A 22254-nucleotide genomic window follows, 5' to 3' on the forward strand; every position below is an offset into this window, starting at 1 on the left:
TCGACCATTATTGTTTTTATTTAGTTTTGTAGTAAGGGTGGATCTGCTCTAATTTTCACACTATCTTATGTTTTAAGCGTCTTTTTTATAAATAAAAATCAAACGACAAGTGTCTGAAATTAATATTTCAGAGATACGTTCGTCTTACTAAGCTTTATTACGTATCTATAAAAAATGAGCATATTCGTAAATACTAAACCTTGTCATCTATCAACAATTTAAACAGTTGAAAATTCGTTGATTTTGGACGGTTAATTTTCAAAGTAGTGCATGTTGGAATTATAAGTTTCGGAATATGTTCATTTATTTTTTTTTGTAGAATGTTGAGTTTTAATTTTCGAAATATTAACTTCAAATACGGAACCGTTTTATTTTTATTCACATAAAAAATCCGAAATGTGAAATAGTGTGAGAATTACAGTGTGAGTGGATTAGAAAAAAAGACAACCGTGAAACTAAAGGTCCTAGAACCTGAAATAAATAAGATCATCTCTTAATTGAATAAAAATTCAATAAATTCCATCTAAGATGCAGCACCAAAATCTAGGGCCTTAAAAAAGAGGGTTTTCAATCCTATCAATTCCGAGGTGTCTTTTAGTTTGTTGCTATGTTTTAAAGCAGAAAAGCCAGGTGTACGATCCCAGTTCCCTAATAAAATCCCGCAAGAGAGAAAATAAGGGTCCCACTTTTGACCTTTGATGATTTAGATGCTAAACCCGCTGCCAAACACCACACGATCCCCTCTCAGGATCTTTTTTCCGAATGTTCGGCGGTAGAACGTAGCATCTCCGGTTTTAACGTTTTGAAGTGCAGAGGTATTTAGTTGTCAATAAAAAAAGTTTGAACTTAAGCAAAAGACAAAAAAGAAAAAAAAAGTTTGGACTTGAGCAAAAGATAAAAAAGAAAAGATACATGAGGACCAAAGTGTAAAGTGCAGAACGAAATGCTTTTTCTGGTCTGTAAATAGGTTCAGATTGTTCACAGATTTTTTTATTTAGGATAGATTATCATTGACACATGGTTACGTTTTAGTGGTGGGACACGAAGAGACACCCAAAGAAGTCACGAAGGATCCGTAGCCATAATTTCTAGTTTTACTTTACCAGAAGCATTATTGACAACGTTATAAACAAAAGGATAGCAAATGGTTGACAGAATGCACACAGTCGACCATGGTTAGTTAGGAGCATTCTTCCGATGGCCCTTTGCTTCTTCAATGAGTTAAGGTGATGAGTAAATTGTTGGAACAACGTGAAGGGGGGTTTTCTTACTAGCAGTAAGACCAAAAAGACCAAAAGTCTCAGTCATGTCAAGTTCCTCCCTTTTTTCACCGTCTGGAAGCTCCCAACTGAAGCCGTGCAAGAGATTGGCAAGAGTAAACTCCGTAATTGTGATGGAAAGCGGTATCCCAAGACACCCTCTCCTTCCTGAACCAAATGGAAGAAACTGAAAATCTTGACCCTTCAAATCAATCTGGCTGTTCATGAATATCTCAGGCCGAAATTCTTTTGCATCATCCCATACTTTAGAATCTCTGTGGATTGCCCACACATTGATGATAACTTTTGTTTTTGCAGGGATATCATAACCTCCTAATTGGGAACTCTTAGTTGTTTCTCTACGAACTAAATTAGGTATAGGTGGATGTAATCGTAATATCTCCTTAACAATACATTTCAAATAGTCCATTTGATTAATGTCATCTTCTTCTACCGTAGACTTATTCCCCACAACTCTTCTCACCTCACCTTGTGCTTTCTTCATCACGCCCGTATTCTTTATAAGCTCCGCCTGTGAACACGTAAATCACGAAGGCATCTATATGTTCACAAATAATGTTCGCATTCTATACACATGCTTGCACTGATGAGACAATTGCATTGATTCCTTGGCTCAAAACCTTCGGGTTTATCATTGCCTCGTCTAATATCATCACCAGAGGCGTTCACATAGAGGAAGATAAAGAAAACGAAGTGTAAAAGTAAAACTCGTGGAGTGTTAAATGGATGTAAAGTACTGAAATGTAAATAAGAATGGGATTTACGTGGTTCAGCACTAAGGCCTACATCCACGGGGTTGTCGTTTTCACTATGCATTTGATGATTACAGAGGTAGTCGAATGACTTTGGGGTTTACATAGGTCTGTGAATTATAAAAGGTAAACTTACACTAACAATTCTTCTCTCTCGACTTCTCTTTAAACCTCTCTCCTTTCCGATCCCTCTTCTCTCTTGGTGGAGAGGGGGTATTACATAGGAACCCGTTTCTGAGAGCCGTTGGAACCTTATCTTCTTATGCTTTGTGTCCATCACGCAGAGTCATCCTCGTTCGTTCCACGGGTTGATCGACACGTACACTTCTCAGAGTGTTTAATGCGGGTAGTTGAGACGCATGCTCGTGTCAGACAAGTGTCTTCTGCCCCTGTCACGTCCATGTCAGTCAACCTTCTCTTCACCGTTGATCTTGGCTTCTTTTGGGGATGAGATAAAGTAACTCTTCGGGAGTTATTTGGTGCCCCGCAGTACACCGTGCTTTTGGTACATATTTTAACTTCTGCCCTTGGATTTGTTCAGGCGAAGATCCGACGTCGACGGGATGGGATTCTTGGCTGTGGGCGTGTGTCATCATGTTTTGATGACTTGGTCTGCATGCTCTCCACGTGTCTTCTCACATACACGTGTTTGATGATGAAATATGTACACACAATTTGCCCATTTTCTTCGGGCTTGAGTGTTTAGTGGGAGCATTGAAGAAAACAGACGTTACATATTCCTCCTCTCTCCTAATAACTTCTCCTAGATACTTGGGTACGTTTCTTACTCGTGCATTAACTGCTCATTTAATGGGCACGTTCCCATTCCTCCATTAACTTCCTTCTCTTTCTTTCGAGTATATAAAGGAGAGGAGAAAAAATTAATTTCATTCTCCTTGAAAATTAATTTCATTCTCCCTGTCAGACTTCATCCTTTGTTCTTCAACCATTAAATTCTCTCTGCCCTAGCATTAATCACGCTCGTTTCTTCTTTGTTTCTGGTTTGTTCTCTCATTTGTCTTCTTTTAGGATTTTTTTTGTGGTGGTAAGGTTTCTTTTCTTCGTTTCTGTTGTTTTAAATTTTGTGTTGATTGTAAATTTCCTGCTGCTGTTGTACTTTGTTTGTGATGAAGAACATCTTTCGATGCATGTATGCTAGTTTGCCCCTGTTCTTCTTCTCAAGTCGAGGAGGCCAGTGTTTCAATTGTATTGATTGAACTGTTAATTTTAGGGTTTTAGGGTATACATGCATGTATGTATGTATGCTAGTTTTAGGGTTTCTGGGCTATGTTGAGATGAACTGTTAATTTTGTGGTTTTTTGATCTTTGGTGATGCCCTCGTGTTTGCTTCTAACTTGTTTTTTGTACCTCCTCGCAGACATCTCTGACCGTCCGCGGCTTCCTTATCAAACTCCTCCTTCCAGTCTGCCGAGATCCCCTCCGCGTAGAGAGTCTGATACATCTCCACATGGGGGAGATCTCTCTAAATTGTCGCAATGGATCCCCGCGGTAATAGTTTCGTCTTCTTCTGGGACGAAGGCTTCACCTCCTAGGAAGGGGGATCCATCGAAGGGTCCCTTCCGGGTCTCGATACGCTGCCATCCGTGCTCCTTCTCGTCCTCGTGATGACTCCAGGTGTACGCAGACACCTCCTCGCGGTGACACCTTCGATATTCCCCCTCTTCGTTCTATAGTGCCCGTGCAGAACCCTCTGCCGCCGCCTCCAGTACTTTCTTTCAAAGGGAAGAACTCCAAAGGTGTGTGCCGAGAGCTGAATCATCTAAAAATCCTCCTTTCAAAAGAAAAGCTTCCGAAGCTTTTGTTGGTTCGTCCGATCCCGCGGAAGAAGAGGAGGCTGTCCCGGTGATACGCAGCGTTTCGGTTAGCAAGAAGAAAGTCACGTTTAAGCACATTGACCTTGAAGTTTTCAAGGAAAAGCATGAGCTCAAGCCTTCGAGGTTCGTTTCTATGCCCCTGAGGATGATATTACTTACGAGCTCATCTCGAAGTATCAGTTTGATGAGTTTCACTGTTGACTACGGTTGGAGCCTTCGAGGCGGGTCTTATGCTGCCGTTGTATAAGTCTGGTGATTCCTTTTATTATGACGTGTGGTGGTCGCGAAGGCTCTTCCACCAATACTCATAGTCGTTCCGTGTCGCAATTATCGGGGAACTATCTCCGTGCACTGAGGGAATGTTATCTGCGGAGTAAGGGGGACGACGATGACATGTTACGTTCCAAATCCCGCTGAGAGGGAGTGGTATACTCCTGAAAACTTCAACAGCTCCTTTGGGGATTATGTCAATAGTAGGAACCGTAAACCGTGGAGTGTTAGTCTTCGTAACCTCGCTCGCTCCTCGGGCGAAATTCGTCTCTTAAGTGAGGTGAGCGATGCCAAACTGAAATACGTTCCAGGCACCGAGGGGTCGGCTCAGCGGAAACTTTTTCCTGCTCGTGAAAGGATCAAGCGTGACCATGATTATGAGTGGCATGCCACTGTCATTGAAATTGTTGGTCCTTGGGCGTATGGTTGGATTCCCGGTCCGCGCGGTTGGCGTCCTTCTGAGAGTAGCAGGCCTCGTGAATCTCCTCCTGCTCGTTATGGAGATTTCTGTCCCTGGCGTTTAAATTTCGAGGGCATGAACTTTCCTTATGCTCTCGACGTTGTTGATGGAGACGAGGAAGAGGGTTCTGGTGCTATACTTCCACCGAAGAGTGCCGCTACTACCAAGGTATGGTTATTGCAGATTCTGGCCGCGCCCCTCCTTTTTTGAAAATCAACTGTATGAGGAAATAACTCTTTTTGTGGACGTGTATTGGTTTGCAGTGTCGAAAAAGAAAAAGATTGGGCCCAAGCAGTCTTCTACCATTGTGACGGGTGAGGCTGAGGTTCATGAAGAAGTTACCAGTCCGTGAACGAAGAGTTTGCCGAGGATGAGGAAATGTCTGATGGGGAAGAACGCACTGATACTTCCCCTCCTGATGTCGAGGAAGAGGTTGGTGCGGGTGTGTGATGGTGTTGATGGGGGAAATAATATGCGGTGGCCGAGGGAAGTGTTACCGCGGAAATGTCTGCTCCTGCTGGTGATAACCCTGGTGGTCCGGAATTTATCGGAGGGGGTGAGGCTGCGGAAACTCTCCCCACCATTTCTCAAGAGTTCTCCTTTGACAGGATATATTCCGCAAGGGAACTCTTTGATGATGCCCTCGGTTTTCCCGAAGATTTTTCTTTGCTTTCCCCCAATGATAATTGGGATGTGCTCGGGGATTTTGGTAAGGAAAATGCTGCTGTTCAGAATGAGGGCGCGGATGATCACATTGCGCGTGGTGATGCCGAGACTTGTGCTGATGGGGAAATGACAGCAAAGGGGAAGTCTGTGGTTGACTCACCTTCCGAGGATTTCCCTCACTCGCTGATGTTTGAGGGTGAGGATGCCATAATGGATTGGCTCAAGAAAAAGAGTCTGCTGTTTGTTCCCCATCCTGCCCCGGTGGTTGCTGGAGAGAAAGATTCTGATGCTTATACTCGTCGGATGATGGAACTATCTTCCGAGGCGCGTGTTGCCGAGATGTGGGGGAAAAGCTTGAGTGTTCCAGAGGCTACCCTCGTAGCGGACCCTCCATCTTCTATTGCTGAAATGATGGCCATAGCCGATGGGTACCAATATGGTTTTCCCCAGCAGCGTGTCTTGGAGGTAAGTCCTCGTACATATCTCTTCGTGACATTTGATGTGTAGATGATGAGGAGTGAGCATTGTAACCATGTGCTGTATCAATTCTTTAAAGCAAAATCTTTGAAGCTGGAGGCTAAGCTTCGTCACATGGAAAAGTCATTATCTGCGGCTGAGGTGGAGATAGAAGAACTGAAGAATAGCCTTAAAGAGAAAGAAAGGCTGGGTGAAGCGGAGGCTGGTCTTCGTTCAGAGCTTGCCACCGTTCGCGCTGAGTTAGATCAAACTCGCGGCAAAGTTTCAGCTTTCATAGGTTTAGTTCTTCTCCATCTTTTATCCCTCATAATTCCTTTTTACTATTCTGTTGTTCTGTCTGAGTCTCCCCACCCTATCTTCAGTGGGTGGAGTCCCAGAGTTGATATGGCTTCGGAATGAAAGGGCACGACAAAAATCTCGTATCAAAGAGTTGGTCGAAAAAATTAAGAGAGAAGCCAAAAATTGGGACGCTCGGGCTGAGGGATGGCGCACAAGGCATGTTCAGATGGTTGATATGCAGAATCTGTAAAACCATGACCGTATTTTGTTCCATGGTATGCTGCTGTGGACACGTGAGAATCTGTGGGAATCCCGTGAGCGTACTTCGTTGTTAGAGGCTAAAATACATCTTCTGGAAGAGGAATTACGAAAGGCTCGCTCCCTTCCGTTTCCGGGAATTAGGGAGAGTATGTTGTGTCTTACCAGAGAAAGGGACGATGCCAGAGCCGAGGTTGGGGTTCTCAGCAAAGCCCTTGCTGCGTCTCGCGCTGAAATAGCCCGCCAGGCTGAGTCTGAGAGAAATCTCGAAGTATGCATGTACAGACTTAACAAAGGGGTAACAGAGATAAACAACGAAGTCAACCATCTTCGTCACATGGATTCGATGAAGCAGGTAGAATTAGATGCAAGTCAATTTACTCTCACCAACCTTCAACTAGATTATAAGAAATTCCGAGGAATATGACTATCTTGACGAAGCGCGAGACGTGGTTGTTAATGAGTATGAAGAGGCTTCGGCTTGTGTCGAAGGTATAACCTCATTTCGTCGAGTGTGATTGTGTCTTTTCTGTGCTAACTCCCTTGTGTTGTCTTTTTCAGAGCTCGAGGGACAACTCCGCGCTGCAAATGAAAAATTTGAAAAGGCTCAATCTTCCTTAGTGCAGCAGGAAGGACAGACTAATTATTTTAAGAGTCTGGTGGCATCCCGCGAGGAGGCCGTTGGTGCTGCTTCTAAAGAAGTGAATCGTCTGTCCTCGTTGTTATCTCAAGCCCACCAGCGAACGACAGTTATTATGCATAAGGCTCGGTGTCAATTGGCGGAGGAGACAAACAAGATGCTGGAGAAGATTGAGCTTGGCCTTAAGACCGATCATGGCCTCGTCAAGAGCTATCCGCGTCGTCCTGTACCTGCCTCCTTGCCTGGCTCCTCGGGACCCTCTTCTGGTGGGAGCGTCCCTTCAACTCTTCGGAACAACCCTGCTGATGGGGCGGCATCTTCCAAGTAGAAACCACGATTAGCCTTCAGTTAGATTTTGCTAGTATTTTGTAAAGAATGTTTTTGATGTGTTTTTTTCCTTGAATTGGCCTTGCCGCTTTTGTAACCAACCTTATGAAATGGATCCTTCTTTTGGTATACCTGCAGTATCAGTTTGTTTTTTATTTTAAGCATTGTGAGGAAGGACATTAAAAACAAAAGAAGAATGTTTTAAGTGTTTGGGTGCGATACCGAAGGGAGGTACCTTCGTGATCGTCTTGAGACCTGTCACCCCCGGGAACCCTGGGCCAGAGGATTCCCAGACGGTGGGGGCCGAGGCAACGTTCTAGGATATGGGGTTAAAATATTTACATACACCCATTCCGTCGACCCGTTGCCTTAAGATTGGTTGGGTATCTCTTTCTGCTGGGTGCCTTCCCCCTGGTCTTACACTCATGACACTGATGGGGGAGCCCTGAGAGATTGTAGATTAACTACTTTCCCCAATATTGTTGATAAGTTTTGTTTACTTGAAGGTTTCAAAAGCTTGTTTGATTGATAGGTTGAGGCCTGCTACTCCTCGTCCAGAGATAGAAACATGTAAAGCGGTTACGCTGCCTTCTTCTTCTGGTATTCTTCACGCAGATGCAAAGCTGCGTTGCTCCTATGGGTAGTACGGTTTGAGCCACTTAGCATTCCAAGGATGCCGGAGGACCTCGCCTTTCAGATTGCGAAGATAGTAGGAACCGTTTCCCGCAATGTCGTGTATTATAAAAGGTCCTCCCCATGTAGGTGCTAACTTTCCCCATTTTTCTTCTCTCGTTGATACTGTGGGATTGTTCTTAGCACATACTGCCCCTCTACAAAATTTCGAAGCTTTACCTTTTTGTTGTACTCCCTCGCTAGTCTTCGTTGATAATTTTCCATCTTCTGCAATGCTGCTTCCCTCTTCCTTCCAGGTCGTCCAATCTCTCTAACATCATGTCTGTTGTGAGATTTTTCTCCCATGCTTCGGTCTTTGTGGTTGGCATGAGGATCTCTGTTGGGATGACTGCTTCAGCTCCATAAGTGAGGAGAAACGGGGATTCCCCAGTGGCAGATCTTCGTGTTGTCCTGTATGCCCATAACACATTGTGCAGCTGTTCACACCATCGCCCCTTATGTTCGTCTAATTGCTTTTTGAGGATAAGGGCGAGGGTCTTGTTAGTGGCTTCCGCTTGTCCGTTGCTTTGAGGGTATATGGGGGTGGATTTGTTCTTCCTTATTTTGAAAGTATCGAAGAGCATGTCTATATTTTTCCCCTGTAATTGCTTACCATTATCGGACACGATTTCCGCTGGTATGCCGAACCTGCAAATGATGTTTGGAATATGAAAGTAAACACATCCACGTCTCTGATCCTGGCTAAGGCTTTAGCTTCCACCCATTTACTGAAGTAGTCCGTGGCTACTATCAAAAATCGTCTTTTCCCTGATCCTTCGATGAAAGGCCCGACGATATCTATGCCCCATTTTGCAAATGGCCACGGGCTATCTACAGAATTTAACGTTGTTGCTGGCGCGTGTATCTTTTTGGCGAAACGCTGACATTCTTCACATCGTCGGGACATTCTTGCGGCATCCTGTATCATTGTGGGCCAGTAATATCCTTGCATTTTTTTTGTCGGCTAGTGATCTCATGCCGCTATGATTCCCTGCGTCACCATAATGGATGTCGTTTAGAATTCGATGCCCCTCTTTTCTGGACAAGCAACGTAGTAACGGTCCGAGGAAGGATTTCTTGTACAGGACCCCATCCCGAAGATCATATCTTCCTACTTTGGAGAGTATTTTCCTGGCTTGTTTATGATCCGCGGGTAAGGTTCCCTCTTCGAGAAACGCATGGATCACCATTCTCCAATCATCTTCGTTGCTGAAATCTTCGTCTTGATTTGCTCTTGACAGGATATCTTCTTCGTCAAAATCGTTATGGATGTCTTCTCCTACCTGGTCTTCGATATTTTCTTCCACTGTATCTTGATTGGTAGCGAAGGAGAATTGCGATGCAATTGAAGGCTCGTATACCCTTGTTATTTTAATAGCTTCGATGCTTTTGTCCTTCAGCATGGATGATATATATGCTAGGGCATCCGCGTGCCTGAGATCCCTTCTGCATAAGTGCCGGAACTTGATGTTCGGAATTTGTGATGCCAATGTTTGGACCAAGGCCATGTAAGCTGAGAGGGTGTCGTCGTACACATTGTACTCGAGCCCTATTTGCCGTATGACAAGCTGCGAATCACTTGTCAGTCTTACATCGGTTACCCCCATCTCTATTATTAAGCGGAGGGCATGTACGACTGCCTCGTATTCGACGATGTTGTTAGTATGCTCTTTGAATTCTAACCTGAGTGCCTGTACGATCCTTTCTCCAGTTGGGGTGGTGATGACAATGCCTATTCCTGCCCCTTCCTTATTTTTGGAACCATCGACGAAGACTTCCCATTGTCTTTGACTCGCGGGTTCGAGGATATCCATTGGATCCTTGCTTTCTTCATCTCTTCTGGTATTCCCTTAATCTCTTCGTCGTTGTCCAGGGGGAGGTCTGCTAAGAAATCCGCCAAAACTTGGGATTTTTGGGAATGTTGAATTTCATGAATGATGTTGAATTGGTCCAGGTGGGTGTTCCACTTGGCTATTCTGCCTACTTTTCCCGCTTTTGACTGCTTCCAGTGGTGCTTTGCATGGGACGCGGATGAAGTGAGTTAGGAAATAGGTTCTCAGCTTTTGAGTAGCCCATACCAATGCCAGGATAAGTTGTTCGATCTTCGTGTAGTTCCTTTCCGCAGAATTGAGGGTCTTACTGACATAATAGATAGGTGTTCTATCTTCGTATTGGTTTTGACCAACACTGCGCTAACTGCGTCTTCTGTCGCTGCTATGTACAATGCCAAAACCTCATCAGGATCAGGCTTCTGCAGGATTGGAATTGAAGCCAGGTGTTCTTTGATTTTTTGGAAGGCTTCTTCGCATTCTGCGGTCCATTCAAACTTACTCCCTTTTTTGAGAATATTGAAAAAATGTTTGCATTTGTCCGAGGATCGGGCAATAAATCTGCCCAAGGCTGCTATGGACCCATTGAGCTTCTGCACTTCTTTTAAATTCTTCGGGGATGGCATTTCTACTATGGCCTGAATCTTCGCTGGGTCTACCTCAATGCCCCTTTTTGTTACCAGATATCCGAGGAATTTCCCTGAGGTGACACCGAAAGTGCATTTTCTGGATTTACTTTCATGTGATGTTTCCTCATTGCTTCGAAGATATCTCTCAGATCCTGGTGGTGATCTTTGCGCAGCTTACTTTTGACGAGCATGTCATCAACGTAGACTTCTAAGGTACTACCAATCCATGGCCTGAAGATAGCATCGACCATTCTTTGGTACGTTGCCCCTGCGTTTCGAAGTCCAAAGGGCATTCTAGTGTAGCAATAAAGGCCATGTGGGGTGTAGAATGTGTGTGTAGTTGATCTTCTTCTGCCAGGGCTACTTGGTTGTAGCCAGAATATCCATCCATGAATGACAGCTCTTCGTATCCTTCTACTGCTTCAACCAGCTGATCTATGCTTGGCAGGGGATAGCTGTCCTTTGGACATGCCTTGTTGAGGTTAGTAAAATCGATGCATATCCTAACCCCTCCATTTTTCTTAGGAACGACGACCATGTTGGAGATCCATGTAGGGTACTTGACTTCCTTGATGAACCCTGCTTCTAGTAGTTTCCGAAGTTCTTTTTCCACTGCCTTATGACTCCGGTGCAACTTTTCTTATTTTCTGCCTGAAAGGTGTGCCTGGTTTGATGCGCAGCTCGTGTTGGATTATTTTCGGGTCAATCCCCGGCATATCTCCTAGCTTCCAGGCGAATACATCCGCGTATTCTTTAAGTAATTTGGTTAAGGAATCTTCTCTTCTTTCGTCCATTATGGTCCCTACTTTGATCATCTTCGGGTTTTCTTCCGTTCCTATGTTGATTTCTTTTACGGGCTCTACTGGTGTGAACACCGGCTTCGGATCCCCGAGGACTGGGACGTTCTTTGATTGCTATTTGGTATGTTTCTGTCCTTCGTTGGCTGCTGAAGTACCTGTTTCTGTGTTTAGGACATTATCATCCTTTGTCAAACCCCTCCCTGTGGTTTCCTTGAGGAACAGGTCTATGGCCTTTTCTTTCGCGGCTTCTTTATTTTTAATTCTTCGGGTTTTTCGCTGCTCTTCTTGTTCGTTGTTGATACGATCCTGAGTGGTTTGGCACTCTCTTGCAGAGACCCAATCTCCATTGATTTCCATCACTCACTCAGGTGTAGGGAATATGAGATATTGTTAGTAAGTTGCCGCCACTCCTTTGAGTTTATGTAACCACTTTCGTCCAATAATGGCGTTATAGGGGGATGGGGCGTCAACCACGCTGAATCGTGTTTCTAATTTCATGGGTCCGGCGTTAACCTGCAATACGATGTCTCCCAATGGCTTCGTGGGTGCTCCGTTGAATCCGTAGATGGTGTAATAAGAGGTCATTAGCTGTTCTTCATGGAGCTTCATTCGTTTGAATGCGTCGTAGAATAGAACGTTTACTGAGCTTCCCCCGTCTATGAGGATCTTTTTGAGGTTACATCCAGCCACTGGTAGTGTTAGGACCAAGGGATCGTTATGATCTTCCATATCTTCTTCGATATCTTCAGCATCGAAGATAATAGGTGAGTCCATCCACTCTTCGTGCTCGTCCACCTCTACACCATCAATCTTATATAATTCGCAGTGGTCCTCAAATTGCTTCCGTAGCCTCTTTCCTATCTGCGCTGTAAGGGAGGACCCCGCGGCTTCGGAATAAGTGATGGTGTTGATTGTGCGGTTTCCCTCTGGAAGTTTGACTGGCTTGGTCCATTTGGATCTATCCTCGGAGACCTCCTTTCGTATGTAATGTTGGAGTTCGCCAGCATCAATCAGTTTTTGGATCATTATTTTGAGGTTTTTACATTTCTCGGTCTGGTGTCCATTGAAGCAGTGATATTCATAGTAATCTTTAGACTTCTCGGTTCTTGGGGGCTGTTTTCCCTTAGCCACGGCCACTCCAAATTTTCCCTTCCTTTGATCTATCGCAAGATCCGAGCATAGCTAGCATTGAGCTTCGTGTAAACTCGATCTTCGAATTTTCGATCGTCTTTTCGTCGTTCATCTCTTCGTTCCTTCCTATCTTCGTGAGGCCGTTCCACTGAGCTATTTCTTTTGGCCCCATTGGTTTGTTATGCGGAATTGGTACGGTGAGACCTCTGCGGGTATGCCCTCGAGTTCTCACGCTGGATTTCTTCAAGACGAGCGTGCTTTTCAATAATTATTCGAAGATCTCCTTCTGTCTTAGGCACGCTTCCATGAATCTCAACAAATAGTGGACTCATTCGGTCTAATCCCCACTTGTAGCAGTTGATACTTACTACTGGGTCCACACTTCCTATGGCTTGGCAGATCTTGTTCCATCTGTTAGTGTATTCCCTCGTGTTTTCCTTGTAGCCAATTGCCAGCGAAAAGAGCTTATCCATCCCGGTGTTAACAGCCTTGTTGTACATGTAAGTTCTTAAGAACTTTTCTGCGAGTTGATCGTAGGAGTGGATGGTGTCAGGCGGAAAATTATCAAACCAAGACAATGCCGATCCCTTCAGGCTTGATGGGAAGTATCTACAGAGTACGACGTCGTTCTGACTCCATATGGCTAAAACACGGTTATAATACCGAATATGTGCAGCGGGATCACTGGATCCGTCATAGCATTCGAAGGACGGGAGCTTCAGCGGAATAGGGGTGTTGGCCAGGCGATGAGTTAGGGGTGTGGAGTTAGCCTCTCTCATGACCTCTTCTAACCTTCCCTCGCCTTGTCCAGTTTTGAACTGCCTGATCTCAGCCATCATTTCATCACGCATCTCTTCCATCGCGCGGTGGTGCCCTACGCTCTTCTGCCCGTGATAGTCTGACTCTTCGTCATTATAATCCGGGTCGGATGCGCTACTTCCCCTAGACGCGTCTGCTACGATGACTCTTCGATCTCGATTAGGTTCCAGTGCCTTTGAATTTGCTTCATCAAGTTGTTGGCTGGTCTTCGTGCTTAGGGCAATCCGGTCTTTTAAATCTTGATTTTCTCTGGCCAGCAAAGCTACGGCATCTGCGTAAACCTGCTGGCTCTTCTTCAATTCTTCAAGCTCATCCATCAGTCGATGTGATTGGTTTGACCCCTGATTAGGAGTCCCAGCTCGTGCTACTACGGCCATGGTGCCGCCTTCTTCTATGGTTTGCATTAAAGGTGGTAGAGGTTCAGCTTCGATTGTTGGCATTTCCAAATCAGGCTGAGTGCCCATCTGCGGTGTTAGAGCCGCCGTCACAGTTTGATTCTGATCATTTGTTGATGGCATTATGAAGGTTGGCGAATGCGCGGGTTGATGTGTTCTGGATTCAGCCACCCTTTCTTTTGGTTGATGGAATTGATTCGTAGCAAAAGTTTTGCTGGTTTCTGCAGCCTTCGGGGCTGCCGCAGCCGTACTGTACTTTGTCGCCGCTGCTCTGAGAGCCGCGGCTGCAACGGAGTTAGCGTTCATAGGCGAAGTGATTTCCGCAGTATCCTGCCTCTGACTAGTCATTTTGGCTTTGTCTCCTTTATGCTTGCTTCAGGTGATGACCGGGGTTGTCCTTGGTGCTTCCTTTGACGAGGCTTTGGATTTTCCTGCCTCCTGCGTCTTTTCCATCTTGGGTCCTTTTGTTGCTTTCTTTCTGCACAAGGGAATTTCAAACAGCGAGAAACAGAAAATGTCCGTGCAGATCGGGTTAGTTTGCGAAATATCCTATTCCAAGATGGGGAAAAACTGCCCGAGGGCCACAAAGAAAACTTTAGGGAGGCTCATTTGATTAAAACATATGAGTTAAAATACATGGGTTAAGGTCTATTAAAAGTGCGGACTCATTGAAAATACATGAAAACGCGTGAAGATCCCTTGGAAGATGCACATAGATCCTTTGAAAATGTACGAAAACCCACCGAAGAGACAGGTCCGTACGAGATCTAAAAAATATAAATTCGTGGATCTAAGCAATAAATCTTTTAACCAGTTTAAACTGCATCGATAGATACTGTTAGAGCTAATGAAGATAATAAGTATGTTTTTGAAGATAATAAAGTTAACAAAAGATAAATACTGATAGAGCTAATGAAGCAGAGCAATCATATGCTAGTTTAAGGTGAAATCACAGGATAAGATAAATCTTTTACCAGAACGAAGTCCCTGTTTCTAGCGCCAAATTATGAACACGTAAATCACGAAGGCATCTATATGTTCACAAACAATGTTCGCATTCTATACACATGCTCGCACTGATGAGACAATTGCATTGATTCCTTGCTCAAAACCTTCGGGTTTATCATTGCCTCGTCTAATATCATCACCAGAGGCGTTCACATAGAGGAAGATAAAGAAAACGAAGTGTAAAAGTAAAACTCGTGGAGTGTTAAATGGATGTAAAGTGCTGAAATGTAAATAAGACTGGGATTTACGTGGTTCAGCACTAAGGCCTACATCCACGGGGTTGTCGTTTTCACTATGCATTTGATGATTACAGAGGTAGTCGAATGACTTTGGGGTTTACATAGGTCTGCGAATTGTAAAAGGTAAACTTACACTAACAATTCTTCTCTCTCGACTTCTCTCTAAACCTCTCCCCTTTCCGATCCCCCTTCTCTCTTGGTGGAGAGGGGGTATTTATAGGGTTAGAGTGTGGGACCCGTTTCTGAGAGACGTTAGAACCTTATCTTCTTGTGCTTTGTGTCCATCACGCAGAGGTCTTCGTTCATTGCTTGATCACGCAGAGTCATACTCGTTCGTTCCACGGGTTGATCGACACGTACACTGCTCAGAGTGTTTAATGCGGGTAGTTGAGACGCATGTTCGTGTCAGACAAGTGTCTTCTGCCCCTGTCACGTCCATGTCAGTCAACCTTCTCTTCACCGTTGATCTTGGCTTATTTTGGGGATGAGATAAAGTAAATCTTCGGGAGTTATTTGGTGCCCCGCAGTACACCGTGCTTTTGGTACATCTTTTAACTTCTGCCCTTGGATTTGTTCGGGCGAAGATCCGACGTCGACGGGATGGGCTTCTTGGCTGTGAGCGTGTGTCATCATGTTTTGATGACTTGGTCCGCATGCTCTCCACGTGTCTTCTCACATACACGTGTTTGATGATGAAATATGTACACACCGCCATTCCCCATTCTACTGTTCTTGCTGATTTATCACTTCCACCAAGAAACATACCCTGTGGGTGAAAAAAGAGTTTGGATTTAGTTTATCAGTTTGTTATTAGTTTCACTAAACCTCACACACACACAAAGAGAGAGAGAGAGAGATGTTCTAACCAGGAGTATTGCTTTGATATTATTACGAGAGAGATTTTTATAATCCTCCTGAGAAAGGATAAGAATATCCGTCAAGTTTAATTTGTTAGTATCTTGAACTTGACCATTATCGTCTTGTGCTTCGGAATGACGAAGTAAATGCTCGTCAATGACTTGATCTAAAAAGATATCTAGTTCTTTAGACACCTTCTTAAACTTACGATGTAGTCCAGTAACAACATCCATCCAACCAAGAGACGGAAAGAAATCAGCAAAACTGAAAGCACCAAGCAACCTCACAAAGTCAGTTGACAGTTTAGGGAATTTGTTTCCATGAGCAGTTTCAAACCTAACACCAAGAGTACACCTTGAAAGAATGTTGTTTGTGAAAGTTAGCAGTATTTCAGTAAGATTTACTACTTGTGCACGGGCTTCCCTTGAAGAACACGAACTAGCTATCTTACAGATCAGAACACCGACTTCTTCTACTCTCACATGCTTAAATGATTGAACCCTTTTCGGACTCAATAACTCCAGAATGCAAATCTTCTTCACTTGTCTCCAGTATTCACCGTAAGGTGCAAGACTAATATCAGTACTTCCATAAACAAGTGCGTTACCAGCGGTAATTGAAGGCCTGTTTGCAAAGACAAGATCTTGGTTCTTCAATATCTCTTTAGCCATTTCTACAGATGAAACCACGAGAGTCGGAGATTGACCCAGGCGCAAGAACATTAAGGGGCCATACTTTTGAGAAAGATTTCGGAAGGATCTATGAGCTACAGTACCTAGCTGATGAAGGTTCCCAATTATTGGAAACTTGGGTGGAGAGGGTGGTAGTTTGTAAACATGGGATTTTCTCGATGAGGACGAATCTTTATGGATCTTAAACAATAAAACTGAGAATAGAAGAACTGGAACTGAGACAAGAAAGAAATGCTTGTTTGAATGACTTATCAACTGTTCTCCTGCCCATTGCTGCAGCAATATCAGCATGGAAAGTAGATCCATTCTTTGTCTTCGCAGTGGTATAGCTAGAATCACATTACAAACTTGTCAATATGTTTTAGTTTTTATAGGGCTTTTGTTGAACACATTTTTGCTCGGCTCACATTGGGTTATTTGGTTTTTGGTACTTAGTTTTTGACCAAAATCTGAATTTGGTCTAACATTTGTCCAGCATTTGTGTTTGGTCTAAAGACCAGACGTTGACCCTCGTTGACTCGTCATATGACGAGGTGTCTAACTATTTGACTTAGTCTATTTTCTATGCACCCCTAAATAATTTTGTATTCACAAAACGATCCCTAAAAAATAATAGCTCTTTAATTGCAGCTCCCGTCTAAAAATCCATCTCCAGCTCAAACCCTTTACAACCCAGAGTAGGGCTGTTCATGGTCGGTTTTGGTTCGGTTTCTATCCAAACCAAAACCGAAACCAATATTATTGGTTTCTAAAAATCTAAACCAAACCAATCCATTAACCATTGGTTCGGTTTTCAAAAGGTTCCAGTTGGTTTCGGTTTGTCCCAGTGGTTTTTGGTTAACCAATAATTATGTCAAACCAAAAAAAAAATAGACAAATTTACAGATAAAAAAATCGTAGTTACCGATAGTATTGGTTTACACAAATGTACAGACAAAAAAAATCAAGAATAGTTAAAGCTTACTCTAATTCTAGAGATCAAAAGAAGATATATAATATATCTTAATTTAGGTATTGACAAATAAAAACGAAAGGAAGACGGGAAGAAAAAAGTCGAGTAGCAGCAGCTGTAGTTGGGGGTGGAGAAGGGAGGCGGCTGAGAGAAGGAGAAAGAGAAAGAGGGAGAGTATCATAATGAAATATTAGATTTAGGGTTTCTATTTATCCTCTAAATCAATGGGTAGAATCTAATACTTTTAAATCGACGGTAGAAACTAAGTTTAAAAATTAATCGGTTCCCCAATGGTTTTTGGTTCGGTTTTCAGGTCAAACCAAAACCAAACCAGTAATGTCGGTTTTTCAACTTTTTTTACCAAACCAATCCAAATCTAAATGATTTGGTTCGGTTTCTTGCTTATTGATCTGGGTCGGTCGGTTTCCAACGGTTAACCGACACCATGTTCAGCCCTAACCCAGAGTAAGAAATTAGGTCAAGACTTTCATAAATTCAATTCACCACATCAGTTCAGGACACGACCAAGATGACTATACCATTCTCAATGCTGGCAGACCTAAGATCCATGGCTGAGTACCAAGGGTTCAAAGAAGATTACGAATTCAAGATAAATGAGAAGTGATACGGGTTTGGTGGTTTTGTTAGGATCTGTTAATTGTCGAGAAACTATGAAGAAGATCAAGCTGCTGCCATTGATCTTGGTCGAGAAAGAAAATGAAGTAGTATTTGAAAGTTTACTGAAGACAAGGAACAATGGGTTAATCTCTATTCTTTTTGGCAGCAAAGCAAACTCGAGTCGGGGAAGATTTGTGAATGAAGTTTTGGCGGAAAAACTAATCAAGAAAGATGATACTGCTTCTGTTTGATTGAAGTAATAAATATGTGTGATTGAATGTGTTTAGACATGGATTTGCAGGGAAGGAGTTATTGTGCAATCTCCTTATATACAGCCAGTAGATAACCTTCACCAGTTTGATTGGCGCAGACAAGGTGTTTGTCAAAAGGCCGGACCAACCAGTTTTTCAACCAAGTCTTAAGTCCGGCTAGCCATGGGTCTGATGAGTAGTTGCAGATGGTTAGGACCTGGAATGGAAGCCAAGAAGCACGCAGAATGGGTTAGGGTAGTGGTTTTGAGTCTAGAGAGTTTGTTGTGATGATGGGGTTAAAATTTTGCCGAGAATCCAGTCTAGAAGACCTTGTCGCTGCCGTTGATTTGTAACTGCAAGCATTAAAACTCATCTATTCACCCGTGTTCTTCCTCACTGAATAGGGTCACACACCTGTGCCTCCATTTCTCATCTCTCTGAGAGAGGAATTCCAGATATAGTTTTAGGATTAGGCACATGGAGACGCTGAAGGCACCCCTTTAGATGGATATGAGACACCATTTTGGGATCGTTTTGTGAATATATAATTATTTAGGGGTGCACAAAAAATAAACCAAGTCAAACAGTTAAGACACGTCATCATATAACGAGTCAATGGTAATCAGTGTTGGTCTTTAGACCAAACAAAGACTGGACAAATATTAGACCAAACAAGGATTTCGATCAAAAACTAAGTGCCAAAAATCAAATAACCCGCTCACATTTCTACGCCTTATCAAACACATTTTTGAAGTTGTCATTATATTTTAGTTTTATTAGCGAGGCCCTTCTGCACGACGCAAGCGCCTAGCTCGCCTTTCACAATAGGTACCATTGATAAATGAATATATGCATCCAACGGGAATTTTATGCATAAAACCTAATTTTAAACTTCAAAAAGAGTATCGTATTTAATTATTTATTTTTGTTTGTGTTTATGTTTATTAAAACAACACTTAAATATCTTCATCCCACTCTGAGTTTGTTGCGGCAAAGAGGTATTAATGATAATGTCCAGAATAGCTTACGAAGTGTTCATTGTGTGTATGCTTCGGAGGTTTGGGGTTATTTTATTGTTTTTTTTTCCACATTAATTAAGTGGGTCTCTCCTGAGACTGTCAGCGATCATTTCGAAGTGTGGCATGGTGCTGTTTTAACTTGGCGGTGGAAGGATGTTTGACATAAGCGTATTATATGAATCACATTTAGGTTAAACTGCTAAAGTTGTTTTTGCAACCGGGCTAAATTGGGGCTATGCCACTTAATCGGAGTCTATAACTACATGAAAAAATAGGGTCATTCGGAGAAAATTCATAGAAACCCCTTATCCAATATTTATATTAATTCCCAATATATCTTTATTAAATTAGTGCTAATTCGAATTATTAAATAATGTTTAATCAAGTTAATCCTAAAATTAACTTTCATTAATCGATAATCAAAACTTGTAAAAAAATTTAATTTTTACTCGATCCAGAATCGATTTATGTTAGTGCATTTGTAAACCGATTTTGGGTTGAGTTTTATGCTTAGGAAGATGTAAAACTAGAATCGGAGTTTGATCAATACCCACATACACCGATTCCAAAAATCGGGCTTTTGTAATGTACATGTAAACCGACTATTCTTTACTTTCAGAAACAAAATATTCATTACATACTTTAGGAAATTAGCCCACTACATATATATATGACTCAATATGGGAATTCTAGAATTTGACACATCAAATGCTCATCAATGAACCTCCGAGCACGTCGGTACAACGTCGTATATTCTTTGTGGTTAATGAACTTTCTTTCCCCATTACGAATTCTCCATAGCCCGTTCAAACCTTCCAGCTGAAATTCAATGAAATCTTATATGTTAGTATGTGAACTAGTGTAGTTGACATGGGTATAAAAATGATAGCATTACTCAAGTTTTCCCTAAGAGGAGCTTGTGGATGATAGTGGTAAACCATATTTCTAACAATTACGTACTCCCGCAATGTGCCTTTTATGTAGTTGAATCGAAAAGCCAGGTCTTTCCATTTTCGGTTATTGGGGTTCGCGGTACGTTCGTAAAAGAACTCTTTAACTCTCTTCCAAAACATTGAATAGATTTCATTCGGACGTTCGCGGAACGTATTAGCAAAAGATTTTACCAGACACAAATCTTCAAACATTGGTGGGTCATTGATGATGATCCCTTTGGCTTTACTCCCCGTGCCCCCTGGATTTCGGTGGGAAGCATTCAAATTTTTACCGTCTTTTTGACGAGGTCCCAAAGGCTTAGGAGTAGCATGGTCATATTTCTTCTTATATTTCTTTTCGGCTTGATTTTTTTGCCTGTAGAATACGGATTTAAGCAACAAAAAACAATGGAATAGAAAGCATTTTTATAGTCAAGGTATATAATCGGTTTACTCGATATACATATGAAATCCGATTCCAAATATATAAAATTAACAATCGGATTTTTGCAAGTGCTAATGTGAACCGATTCACGAAATCGGTTTACTCGATATACATATAAAGTCCGTTTCTGAACTAAACAATCGGTTTTTGTTAAGACATATGTAATCCGATTCCAACAAAATAAGATCCAGGAAGATTGGCTACAATAATCGGGCTATTTATACACTAACGTTCCCCGATTCCTTTTCACATGCAGAACAATCGGACTATAAGTTTATGAACATAATCTGTTTCTAATAAGAATAGGGTTACTTCTTGACTAACGTAATCCGATTCTGTAAACACTGAAATTTTTTGATTTCAAAATTCTCGATTTCTATCCTAAAGCATGTTACTAAAACCTAGTTTAGAGGATTGGGTTGATATGAAAGTACATGATTCGACCCATTTCTTCCTCCTGTGCGATACGAGAGGCTTCAGATTGTTCTTGCACTTCCTTTGTTCTATTTCGAATCGCTTCAACAAGTCCGGGATTATCGTCACTAGAATGATTCATATTAGTAGCATACTTAGTTCTTGGACTCGTCATTTTATGGAAGAAAGAAACGATTAATCGTTTTTGAATCGTTGATCATCGACGATTTTTGGTTTCAAAAAAATGGAAAAAGAGGGAGTGGAGGAGATGAATCGGTTTTTATGTTAAAAATAAAAACTGATTTTTGTTAGTTAGGTTTATTAAGGATTGATGGGGATAATTTAGTAATATTAATATTTTTTTGAGGATAATTTTGATAGTTTACATAAATATTAGACACTCCTTATCATTGTGAATTGGATAGATGAAGTAATCTATAGATCCCAATTAAATGACATAGGCTCCAATTTAGCAAGGTTTTGCAATTGTAGTTTGGTAAAACATCGCAATCAACAGCCGAAGATATTTTTCGATTTCAGCTTCCTTGTTTAAGGAAGTTAATGAAGATTGAATCGACCAGCATTCAACTGTTCACAGTAGTGTTCTAGATTTTATTTATCAAATTTAGATTTGTTTGAATTATCAACATCAACTTAGCCACAGCCAAAATATCTTTAAGTATGACCCTTACTTTTTTGTGTACTATAAGGAAGGGGTTCGCAGTCATTTCCACAGCGAAAACAGTAGGAGGATTATTACCATCCAGACACCAAGCTTATCCATCTAGGCTCCAAGCTTATACAGTCGTACAGACTACAGATAGTGTTGAGGATTGGATGGCATCGTTCCAAGAGTCTACTTCTAAATGATGCCGAGAAGTCATCTTGGTGGCAAATCCATTTGTGTTGTTGAACTTTGTTTGATCATTAGGCATATTTCTATGGGTATAAAAAATCAGTATTATTTGTCACTTTTGTATCCATTATGGGTATGTAAACTAACAAACATATATATATATATGTATAAGTGTCAAATATACCACTTAGGCATAGGAGATGGAAACTCTATCGGGCGATAGAGATTCTATTTCTTGGTTGAGCGATATTCTCCTTATCGCTAACAATATTATCTTTATCGGCAAGTAATTATTTGTATATTTAATATCTTTTTCTCTCGTACTTTTTCATTCTTTTATAGCGCGTTTGGATACAAATCTGCTTTTGACTTCTGCTTCTCCAGAACTCGAAGTCAGAAGCAAAACTATTTTGCTTCACAAAAAAATTAACTTTTCAATTTCTAGAAGTCG

At 42.1% G+C, this 22254-nt stretch overlaps 1 protein-coding gene across 1 annotated transcript; it reads right to left on the reverse strand.

The window, feature by feature from the left end:
* Positions 1 to 1221: 1221 nt before the first annotated feature.
* LOC113360723 (cytochrome P450 71A1-like) lies at positions 1222 to 21122 on the reverse strand. The gene is made up of 5 exons (XM_026604194.1): positions 20968 to 21122; positions 20281 to 20464; positions 15633 to 16589; positions 15476 to 15532; positions 1222 to 1791 (listed from the first exon to the last, which is right to left on the reverse strand). Exons 1-5 carry the CDS (start codon positions 21120 to 21122, stop codon positions 1222 to 1224), a joined length of 1923 nt encoding a protein of 640 aa, XP_026459979.1.
* Between the last annotated feature and the right edge of the window lie 1132 nt (positions 21123 to 22254).

The sequence above is a fragment of the Papaver somniferum genome, chromosome 3, assembly GCF_003573695.1.
Source record: "Papaver somniferum cultivar HN1 chromosome 3, ASM357369v1, whole genome shotgun sequence".
NCBI classification, from domain to species: domain Eukaryota; kingdom Viridiplantae; phylum Streptophyta; class Magnoliopsida; order Ranunculales; family Papaveraceae; genus Papaver; species Papaver somniferum.